The 11,718-nt window shown below is 46.5% G+C and overlaps 1 protein-coding gene across 9 annotated transcripts; it reads right to left on the bottom strand.

The window, feature by feature from the left end:
- Nucleotides 1–247: 247 nt before the first annotated feature.
- Nucleotides 248–11,511, bottom strand: STRADA (STE20 related adaptor alpha). Of its 9 annotated transcripts, none has more exons than XM_033079007.1 (13): nucleotides 11,424–11,511; nucleotides 10,825–10,903; nucleotides 9,510–9,567; nucleotides 8,583–8,611; nucleotides 5,387–5,489; nucleotides 4,824–4,945; nucleotides 4,599–4,707; nucleotides 4,362–4,485; nucleotides 3,753–3,924; nucleotides 3,088–3,192; nucleotides 2,700–2,941; nucleotides 2,025–2,067; nucleotides 248–1,642 (listed from the first exon to the last, which is right to left on the bottom strand). In XM_033079007.1, exons 2-13 carry the CDS (start codon nucleotides 10,858–10,860, stop codon nucleotides 1,490–1,492), a joined length of 1,296 nt encoding a protein of 431 aa, XP_032934898.1. In that variant the 5' UTR covers nucleotides 10,861–10,903; nucleotides 11,424–11,511; the 3' UTR covers nucleotides 248–1,489. The 9 variants fall into 9 exon arrangements, with proteins under 9 accessions (XP_032934898.1, XP_032934902.1, XP_032934901.1 ...); XM_033079011.1 differs by having other exon boundaries at nucleotides 10,849–10,903; XM_033079010.1 differs by lacking the exon at nucleotides 11,424–11,511 and adding an exon at nucleotides 11,276–11,297.
- Nucleotides 11,512–11,718: the final 207 nt, after the last annotated feature.

Genomic DNA, 11,718 nt, shown 5'->3' with positions numbered 1-11,718 from the left:
GGGAGGAAGCAGAACTGGGCCTGGTCTTAACAAACACCCCTGCAACTGGGAGAATTTTACTGAAACTCAGAAAAGAGCAAGTGCAGGTGTTTGCAGCTTGTTGCTTTAGCTGAAGTATGTTTCTGGAGCATGAAGGCAGCTGCCACAAGCTTGTGAGCTGTATGAAACTAAGGAGGGAAAAGCAAGCATGCACAGCCAGCCTCTCTCCCTGTGTGATTCACTCCATCATCCTGCACAAACAGCAGACTTAAAAAACAACTTCAGAAATATTTTATTTCTTTTGGAAAAAAACTAGAGTAACAAACTTTGTCTGGGTTCAAGTACAGTTTATAAACACAAGAAGGACCTGTTGCCAGCACCACTACTCCAACTGCACCTACACAAGGATTCTCAGTGCTTCAGTGAAGAACAGATGACCTCCAGCACCCATGGTCCTTGGAAAAAAATCAAACTAAAAGCCTTAAATACACCTCCAAAAAAACCAAACACCACAGAAGGGGGAGAGCTGCCACAGCAGCAGGGCAGAGTCACACAGCCATGAATCACAGGGAGCCACATGAGCAGCTTCCACCTGTCAGTCAGTGAGGGAAGGCAGAACAGCAAAGTAATGGAAAGGTTAAAGTTCAATTCTTACAGGAGTTGTGATCAGCATGGAAATCAATTTCCTTTTCCTCTGTGCCAGGGTGAGTCACTGAGGACAGGCAGGTAAGAGTGGTGCTGTGAAACCAGCCCAGCTCACATGAAGTTCAACGGGAAGGGGGTAAAAAAGCTGGTACATTGTACAGGCATCCACTCTGCTCTGGTGACCCAGGAAGCTGAAGGGGAGGCTGGAAGGCCCTGCCTGACCTGGAGCTCAGCATTGAGTGAGAAGCCCTCTCCAGACTGGAAGAATCCAGTGCTGCAGAGGAATGCCCAGTGCAGCAGGAGTGCCTGGAATGGCATCAGCTGGTCTTTGATCTCCCATTTTTCATCACAAAGCAGTAACTAAGCACGTAATCCCTTTCCCCCCCATTAAAACTTGCCCTATGACAACACTGTTATAGAACATGACTAGTTCTAAGAGAATGCCCAAAACTAAAAGCTGCCCACCTCCCCTCAACTCTAAGGCACCCTTAAAAGAGAAAGAACCAAAGAGGGCAGGGACATGCAGCCTCAACTGTGAGGAAGCCAGTGATTTTTAGAAACACATAAATAGAGACCATAACTACACAGACTCACTCAACCCCCCCGAGTGCTCTGCCAGTGCTCAGCTGGAAGAATGGGGGCTCCAGGCACTGCACCTCCTGGAACATTCCACAGCTCCTTGGGTCGATCCTTTCACCAGCTCAGTCTGTCCTTTTGTATCCAGGCTACTTCTTAAGTAAACAGGCAGTTGAAGTTCCTTCCCAAGGACCTGTAAACTCTCCTGTGTGTAACATTCATCAGCTTTTATGAACAGGACCAATAAATTACAATGTCCAGAAAGCTCCTCAGTGTAGTCCCTATTTTTCTAGAATTCCCAGTCATCCACGTCCAGCTGCTCCAGATTTGATACCAACCCAAAGATGCCGCTGGGATCCTGGGGCAGTGTCCCTTCCAAATTGGTGATGGGGGTGACAGGGCGCAGGAGTTCAGGGAGTGCTTCGGACGCGCGGCGCTTGATCTGCACAGCAAGGACAGGATGAGCACAAGGGGCTGCTCAGCTGCTGCTCCACAGCCAGCACTGCACTCAACAACACAAACAACAGCCAGGAAACACAGGGCACCCTCTGGCCTCACTAAGGAGTAGGTCAGAACTGCCTCGCCCCAGAACTTGGCAGCCTGCAGGGGAAGAGCTGTTGTGGCTCCCAGGAGAGGCAGATTGAAAACCTCTCTTAGAAGAACAGCCCAAGCACCTCCCCAGAGGATGTGACCATCACCATACTTCACTACAAACAGTGAAAAAACTGACAATCTTCCCAATCACAGAAAATTCAACATCCCCACTCTCACAGCAAGACAAAGCAAAGCACTGTGCTTTACCTGTAGATAAATTAGTTCCTTACCTGCTTAAAAAAGGGGTGACTGAGCAGAGTGCCTGCACTTGGCCTGTGTAAGGGAGGTAGAATGAGAGAAGGACACAAGAAAATGAGTCAGTGCTTGAATCAGGTAGAGCGAATAAGAAAAGACCAGGATCCTTCCTGCCTCTCCCATTTCTCAGCTGTTAGGTATCTCCCTTTTTTCAGTAGTAGCAGTGCTTATTAGGTATTTACAATCATGTAATATTTTATGCAAGAAGTTCAACCTCCTTCTTCTAACCTTTAAGTTACAGCAGTGGGGCACCCTCAAGTGTCTGTCATGGCTACAGGCCCTCACTACAAAGAAAAACGCAGCTTTGACCATTTCTCATCATTGCTCTCTGCTGGCTGAGGAGCAGCCGTTTGCAGTGATGGGAACTGGGCAAACATGGTCTCACCAGGGCCAGAAACACAAGTTACTTTTTTCATGTGCAGCACCACTCATCCCCAAGGAAGGCAAAGGCACTCCCCAGGTTCTCATACAGGAAGTGCTCAAAGTGAAAATGCTGCTCCTTCTACACACTTGGGCTGCTCTCCTGCACAGATGAGGCACATCCTCACTCCACACTTTCAGAAACAAAACCACAAATAATTTCTAACTCCCGTAGTTTACCCAGCCCTAGAACAGCACAGGGAGGGAGAGCAGCTTCCAGCTGGCTTTACCTGAAGTCGGGGTTCCTCTGCAGGCACTGCTCCACGAAGTTGTGGAAGTAGGAGGAGAAGGTGCGCAGGTAGGGGTGCAGGGCTGGCTCCCCGTTGGCCGCGCGCGCGTTGCTCGGGGCCGTGCTCTCCGCCATGCCGTAGTTGGCGCTGGAGCGCGACGTCTTCATCGTCAGCTCGTCAGCAGGGATGGTGGTGGTGTCCAGCAGGCAGGGAACGGTTCCATTCAGCTTTTCCAACAGCATCTGGAGGAGCAGGGCACAAGGAACACCCCACTCAGTTAAGGCTGCCCATTTGTGCAGACAGGACACCCCTCTGTGTTCACATCCCCCAGCAGGACAACATTCCAGGTGCCAGGATGAAGGACGAGAAAGGAGCTTGCAAACCTCACCTGAGTAGAAGGCATGTCTTTAAATGGGACGTGCCCATTGGCCAGCTCACAGGCTGTTATCCCCACGCTGTAAATGTCAGACTTTGCATCGTAACCCTGCAGATTCTATGTGAAAAGGAGAAGAAAAATCAGCTTCAGGGACTTGGATGTGATTGAATGGGCAACACCCATGATTCGACTGCAAATCCACAAACCCAGATAGAACAGGAACAGCACAGGCCACAGATAGACTGGTTTATTGTGGTGAGGGTTTTGGTTTGTTAAAACATTTATGTAACTGGAATCAGCCAGCCTGTAGGGATGGCATCTGCCCTGGGTCACTCATATCTGATGGAACACTTTGTTAATGAGACCTGTTGAGGTGCCTACAATTAAACTATTGAGTCAACTAGATCAAATTCTACCCACATGCCCTGCATCCATCCCAAATCTGTTTCCTTTAACCTCTCCCCTTCTTTCTGCTTGCATTCATGTACCCTTCCCCTTGCTAGGGAGCACTGGGTTTAAGATAAAAAAGAAAAGAAAAAGGGACTAGAGCTCATCACTAGAACTCTGCAGGTTCTCTCATGTCTCCCACCCTACACCTCTTCAATTTGACCTAAGAGCTCACAAAATTATACAGATACAACACGCCACTAAACACAAGCAGTTTCTTTTAAACACACCTGCTGCAAAACCTCAGGGCTGAGCCAAGGCAGCACTTTGATGCTGTACTTGGGGAAGTCATGAACAACTTTGAGTCGCTGCCCGTGGTTGATCATGCTCAGGTTACTGCGCAGGCCAGACAGGTAAACCTTGCCATCGACAGAGATCAGGATGTGGCTGGCTTTAACACTCCTGGGGAGAAGGGACAACAGTCAGGTTCCCTGCCTTTACCAAGCATGGGACAACACCTGATCAGCTTCCTACCAGCAGGCTGAGACTCCTAACATATTTACATGCTGGGCAAAGATCAATTAACAGGATTCTATTCATCCCCTTTGCAAGTTCCCAAAGAATGTTTCTGTGGCAAGGAGAAATGCAGGACTAAACGTTATGGATTGTGATTTTAGATACACAGTGGTCTTTGGGGTAAGTCTGCTCCACAAGGACACTTTCATGCAGCTTAGTAAGACCAGTGATGTCACTTCCCATGAGTATCAAACTGATTTGCTCTAACAGCAAATACAAAACTTATTGTGTTCTGTGTCTCCTGATCCAGCCTCTGCTCTACTCTGAGTATTGTTCCCAAGAACTTCCATAAGAAGGAAAATGAGCAATGCATTTTTCAGCACCTGTGTACATAGCCCATATGGTGGATGTAGTCAAGTGCTTTCAAGACACCTTGGAGAATGTAAGCAATGGCCAGCTCAGTCATCCCATCTGTAAAATGGGTACAGATTAAATCCTTTGCAGAACCTAGAAAGAAACAAAACACCATTTGTCAGAACAAAAGGACCAGGACACTTCAGCTCTTCAATTTCATTTCACAGAGCATGAGGGTCAGAAAAAGGTCCCCCCTCTCCACTCACCATAGGCCATGAAAGAAGTCACTACCCACAGCTCATTGTCAGCTATGAAAGTTGCTTTGTATGGCACAATGTTAGGGTGGTTGAAGAGCTTGGAAACATGAAGTTCCCCCTAAAACAGAAGGTATTTTGATTAAATTTAGTAAATGCAGAAATATGACTGCAATATTGATAGGCCCTGCTCCTGCTGTCTGTCCTCTTCTAAGCTTGCATGGTGAGTGGTGTTACCTGCAAGAATGTGACCATTTCATTCGTGCAGGCCTCCAGGTTCACTCTTCTGACTGTGACATACTCTCCTGTGGGTTTATACCTGGCCAGGTTCACAACCATCAAGTCTTCAAAGCCTCTGCCTGAAAGAGAAAGCACTGGAGCTTCAGCAACGCTTTTGGAAGCACTGGCAGGAACTCCTCCGCCCCCTTCCCTTCAACGATCTTTGCTCTCACTCCCTCAAACTACTTTTGGCCTTGTAAAAGAGTAATTGTTCCATCAGGTACCACCCTCCTTGGCATGAGGGGAATCCCAGCCAGAATTATCCTGCCCTTCAAATTCAGGACTGAGGCAGAAACAGAGATTAGACTGTACTGCACCCCCAGCATCACAGACCCACCACGTACCCCTCTCAGGTGAAACCTTTAGGACTGGCACCTCATTTTTTTACCCAAATGATTTTAAAATCAAAGATGCAGACACCCAATATCAAAAATAAGCAATCAGTCAAGAAAGGACAACAAATCTGCAGAAATTATTTTCTTTACACAACAGACTCTGATCCTCCAGCCCTCCAGAATTACCTATGATAGTGAGCAACTCATAGCAGCTGCTGTCTGGCAGGAAGTTGCTCATGGTGTCCCTTTTAGGGGAAGAAGCTATCGACTCGGAGCTCGCCTCATTTGTCTGAGGGAAAAAATGAAGTCAGGTCAAAGGAAATAAAAATCACCCGCTGGAAAAATCATCTGCACCTCATATCATCATACACTTCAAAATAATAGGAATACAGAAGAGGATTTAATTGCTGTCAAAATAATTTTAAATAGTCATTTATCAATTGAAATTCATTTCAGAAGGTCCAGACATCTGTGTTACAAAACATGTAACAAGTGGATGTTAATCACTGTAAACAAGACTTTATTCAGGAATATTTGGATAATGCCAATTATTACTCCCCTGGACAGCCTAAACTCTGCTTTACAGTAACTGCCTTTCTCTTAGAATTACAAACTTGTGTGCCACCATCCTGCAGCCTGAGGCAGAGGGAAGCTGTTCCCAGCCCTTCCCTGCACTGTAACTGTTGGTGTTCCTGGCAGCTCCTGGTTCTCAGCTGCTCACCCAGGGTAAGCCCAGCACAGCAGAAGCTGCTCAGCTGGAATGGTACAAGTGATGGAGAAAAATCAGACGCACATGAAAAGAGAAGCTCCAAATGAAAGCAAAAACTGCAAAGTAAAAATGCTTCTAAAAAAAAAAGTGGGGGGGAAGCACCCCCACAGCAGCCAGGGAAGCAGCATTCCCAAGCCTGTCACCTTTCCCTCACTCCATCTGACATAAAGCTTTCTGCCTTATTTACATACACTGCAATCTCCCCCTGCAGGCTTTTGCAGATGATAAACTTCAACGTTCTTACAAGTTCTTTTATATCTTCCAACTCCTTCAAATGTCCACAGTCACAAGGAGGGCATCCTAACAGGGATTAAAATTTATTTTGTATCTAAAGCTGTCCTTAGTTATCTCAAATTTCCAGCACATTAACTCCTCCTGGCATTTGGAACACCAGCTCAATTTTTCCACCTCATTCTTCATCAACTTCAAACGCCCTTTATCAGACCTTTCTCGTGGTACATGAAGCAGAAAAGGTTTGTGCCTTTTCCTACCATGACAGCAGACTCCATTTTTTATCTCCATCACTGAAGGATGGGAACAACACAGTGACAGCTGAAAACCAAGGAACTTGCTGTCCTACCCCCAGCCCAGGTAAATGCAGTGCAGAGAGCACAGACAGGAGTTTACTGTCAATGACCTCTAAGTGTACTTTGGGAGGAAATCAGAGCCACACTGAACAAGTTCCACCTTTTTAACTGGCTTTGAACAGCACACTGCCTACCTTTAAAATAGCTCTATCTTCCTTAAGGGAAAAGGCCAACATTAAGATTTGTGGTACAATTTCAGCTCAAGTCAGTCCCATTTCAGCAAAGCTAAAACCCCTGGGAGCAGCATTCCCAGATCCTCTCTTTTAGTGAACACCACAGTGCTGTTCCTTGGCTCAGAACAGGAGCAACTTCCCACTCAGGATTTCAGACTCCTGCTGAAGAGACCTTTCCATTCTGATCTCAGCTGTATCACTCATTACTTCTTTCAGCAGTTTCACACAGTCCTGTCAGCAGCAAGACTGCCAGGACAGACACACAGGCAGACAGAAACCTCTGAAGCAGACAGGCAGCACCAGGGAGATGGAAGCAGGAGGCTGGGAAGCAGTCATGGAGCAGTGACAGCTGGTGAGACACTGAGCGACATGTAAGTGGTTTGTTTTGTTAAAGTCCACTCCAGGGAGAGCACAAGCCAACAAAACAGATGCAAAGAATTAAATAAATTTAATCTTATTAATGGTGTAGGCTGTGCAGTAATGGAAAAATGCTGTGAATTCCCTATTGAAAGTCTTCCACTATGAGGTCTTCACTCACCCCTCCTCATGTGACCAACAACAGAGTTAATGCAAAAGGAGCTTGACCAGAAATTCATCAACATCATACAACAGCTTACAAAAAGAAAGTTAAACTGAAATGTCATTTATGAGATACTGCAAAAAAGCTCCTCAGTGGTTTCACACAGGACAATTTTTGGTGTATGGTCAAAAGCAGCTGCAAAATGAAGTCCCACATGACCAGTTTTATGGCATGGCATTCATTTGGAGCTGGCTTTTGGCTTGGGAGTCCGGTTTGGTTGGAGATAGATTTCAAGGAAATTAATCTTTCAAAGGCAACTGCTGTTGTAAATGCTGTAACAATCAGTTATGTGATGCTTGCAAGGATCTGCATTTGCCAAATGACATTCACTGAGTTAGGGCAGATCAGTTTGGTTCTGCTGTCTTCCCCTCCACCTCCTCACTCCCTCTCTCACTACAGCATAAGGAACAAAAATTTTCCTCCCACCCCCACTCCCCAAATTATGTACTTTTCTCTAGAGCCCTGATGGAAAAAAACAGGCTTTTATTTAGCTGTAAAAAGATAAAAATGAGAATCAGCATAAGTGACTAAGCCCAGAGAAAACCCTTGGAAAAAAACAAAACAGATGCTAATCTCAATTTGCTTCCAGCCAAGTACGTCTAGCACTCAGTAATTTTAAAAAAGGTGTGAATTTACTCAATTCTATACAAAACATTCCACATACATCCCCTATTTTGAGCCTTGTTTGTGCCAATAAATTACAGACAGTGACACAAAAATCAATTACAAGCAGCTTGAAGTGACACAATGTCTATGATTTTATGGTCAAATCGCACTTAATTGGTGTTTGTAATTAGCTTAAACTAGAGCAACACCTGCACAACTGTGGGGTGTGGAGGTGAGGAATCACTTAGATTAAGATACTCTACTATAAATTGTGATATTTTATGTGTTACATGCTCATTATGAACCAGACAATGAGCAATCAGGGCCTGCAAAACAAATGCTTTTCAGAAGTTCCACAAAACTAAACCCTTCCTTCTCTGAAGGATCAGAACTAAATAACTCAAAATGAGACCCTTGAGGGGCTGGAGGGAGGAGAATGACAAACAAATAGAAATCCAAGAGACTGAGTTTAAATTTTTGAATTATCACCAATGGTTTGAAAACCACACACCAAAATCTCCACTCCAGGGTGAAACCTGTTTCCACACTTGTAGAGGTAAATACAGAGATGAGATATATAACTAAGATAAAAAGAAAAATCAAACTTCCACAAGGAATAATCTCCATGCAATGAACCACAGCACCACAGCCTGCACAAGTCACTTACTTTTCTCCGAGAGTCACCCGGAGGCTGCTCTGGAGTAAAGAAATTAATTGTTCACCATGTTGTGTTCAGCAGATACCCATTAAAATATAGTTGGAAAACTAAGCAAATAACCTTAGATGACCCCTTCTGATATCAAATATATTTTTGTTTTACACAAAGACATTTAATTTGCACACAAAACAGCAACACCAGTCATGTTGCAGTACATGTACAGGATCAAAGATTCACACAGTGCTACTGTTTGTATATCTGACATAAAGGTAAAGTGACAATTTTTAAAATATAACTAAACATTAACCTTCTGTCAGGTCACTGCTTATTGCAGGGGTTGGTGATCTTTAAAGGTCCCTTCCAACCCAAACAATTCTGTGACCATAAACACATTCAAAGATGACTCTTAAATATAGAAGAAACTATCTAATATTATTCAAAGTAATAAAAATTCCTTTACTCCACCTAGAAGCTCAAAATCTAGACTACTTCCTGTGCTCTCTTTATTTTCTGTGTCATTGATCAGGAATTCTGCATCCTAGTGGGCAGCTATGTTTGTTATGCAAAAGCAGAGCACAAACCCATCAGCTCCTGGGGAGACAACAGCTTCAAAATCCATTTTAGCTCAGAAAATTATAATTAACCTTCCTAAACCCCAAATCCATCTTTTGCACATGAAAAAAAATGTGTTTATGCTAAGCAATACAGAACTAATTTAGAGCTGCTATCAACATGGAAATGATTTCCAAATAACTTGCTAGAGCTTGGACACTTCCACGTTGAATTTCTGGGCTTAGCCAGCTTGAGTACCTGGATTTACCAGGAGATTTAAGCATCTCTTTTAGTGATGAGATACATCTTTAGTATCAAATGATCAAGCTTTACAGCTAAAATAAAACATTCCTAGCAATGTCAGTAAACAAGAGGAAAACTTACCTCCAAACAGCTCGAACTCTCTTAACCCCTCAACAATGAACTTCTCAGACACCCACCGCTGAAAAAATAAAAATTCTCCACACAGTCAGTTAGTCCATCTACAGGAACGTTTCTTCTCCCCTTCCCCACAAGAAAAGAACCCCAAACTTCAATGATTGTACTGTATCACATATATATACACGTGTATACTGTGTCTGAAGCTGATGTGCTGCATCACCAGAGACATTCTCCCTTTGCAAATCCTCTTTGTGCCAAGGCCATGCACCCAGCACCCACACTCATTCTGTGATTGTGATTATTATTATTATTATTATGCTGTTATCCCAAATCAACATGCACTTGCAATAAAGTTAACACCATTTTAAATCATTCAATCAAGTTTTTATACATGCACATACAGCAAAGATAATCAGGATGCCACAACTCCCTCATGTAGCCAGATATAAGCTGGGTTTTTATTGTAATAAGTTTTAAAAAATGCTTTCACTAGTTACAAGGAGATGATATCTTTGAGAATTCAAATACTTAGGTTATATATCTATTGAATGAATGCAAAATTAGAATGTAAATATCCCAAAGCTGTTGTTCTCTTCCAGAATTCACAGCAAGCATTAAGTTGTGCAGAGGAGTGTTTCTAGCACTAATACTGCAGTTCAAATAACATACACACATAGGATACAACAGAAAAGGAGATTTTAAGCTTGCAGAGTGTGGATCACAAAGTTAAATCATCAATCACAAACACTCCCCATGGTAGAATTTATTACTTAGCAAAATAATTTAATAAACAACGGATGTTCAGTGCACAGGAAGCCGGTCCTAGAAAGCACCAAAGACTCTTTACATGATGATAACTCAAAACTTCCCAAAACCTGTATGTAAGAATACCATTTGAAAGCGTTAGAAGTGGTTCTGCTGGAAATTTCCTCATTTGGGAAAGCAGAATTAAACAAAGCTGTTATGTTTAGCTTTGCAAGCAAAGTGAAGGAACAAAAACCCCATTGTGACACAGGTGAGGAGCTCTTTACTTCTTAAAGAACCACTGAAAATAACCAGCATTATGGTCCTTTTTCTTCCCTGCAAAGCCCGTTCCAGCCCCTCTGTCCCAAGAAGACACAAGTGTACGTGCGAGCAGTGAAGGCTTTAGTGCAGGGTTTGTGACCAGCGCTGCTTGCACACCGACCCATTTCCTATAACCAACCCTAAAATCACTTTTCCTGTGCCCTTCTGGTGCTCTCCAGGCCCGGCCGCTCTGCACACGCGCAAGGCTCGTTCACCGAGACACGAGGGAAGCTGGAAGATCTTCAACACTCACCCTAATGCGCTCGGGTTTACTTACAAGGAAAGACATGGATCCGCCGCTGTGGGACACGCGCAGCACAAAGGGCGGACACCTGCGGGCACAGGGCGGTCACCGCCGAGCCCCGCCGCCCTCACCGACCCGAGCCCGGCAGCGCCAACCCCCGCAAGCACAGCCGGTACCGCACAGAGCACCGGCACCCCGAGATCCCGCCGGGCCCGGCAGAGCCAGGACAGCCCCAGCAGAGCGGTAACTCCGGCAACAACTGCCCGGAGCCCCCAGGCAGCGACATGCCCGAACACCCTCAGGGCCCCTCACCCGTGCGGGGCCGTCCCGCGATGCCCCCGCGCCGCTCCGTCCCCCTCACCCGTGCGGGGCCGTCCCGCGATGCCCCCCGCTCCGCTCCGTCCCCCTCACCCGTGCGGGGCCGTCCCGCGATGCCCCCGCTCCGCTCCGTCCCCCTCACCCGTGCGGGGCCGTCCCGCGATGCCCCCGCTCCGCCCCGTCCCCCTCACCCGTGCGGGGCCGTCCCGCGATGCCCCCCGCTCCGCTCCGTCCCCCTCACCCGTGCGGGGCCGTCCCGCGATGCCCCCGCTCCGCCCCGTCCCCCTCACCCGTGCGGGGCCGTCCCGCGATGCCCCCGCTCCGCTCCGTCCCCCCGGGCCCCTCACGGACCCCTCAGCTGCGGCCGCCGCTCACCGGCGGGAGACGCTGCGCGTGACGTCACCGCGCCGACACGTGACGCGCGGGCGCGCTGATGTGACGTCACGGCCCGAGCTGCCGCGAGAGGCCGTGAAGGATCCGGCGCCATCTTGGGCCAATGGCGGCTGGCTTGTTGTGTGGGCAGCAGGAGCAGGGCAGGGATTGTCCCCCTGTGCCAGGCATTGGCACACCTCAAGCGCTACGCCC

This window comes from Catharus ustulatus, chromosome 23 (genome assembly GCF_009819885.2).
Source record: "Catharus ustulatus isolate bCatUst1 chromosome 23, bCatUst1.pri.v2, whole genome shotgun sequence".
Lineage (NCBI taxonomy): Eukaryota > Metazoa > Chordata > Aves > Passeriformes > Turdidae > Catharus > Catharus ustulatus.
This window is presented reverse-complemented; position numbering and strand designations above follow the sequence as displayed.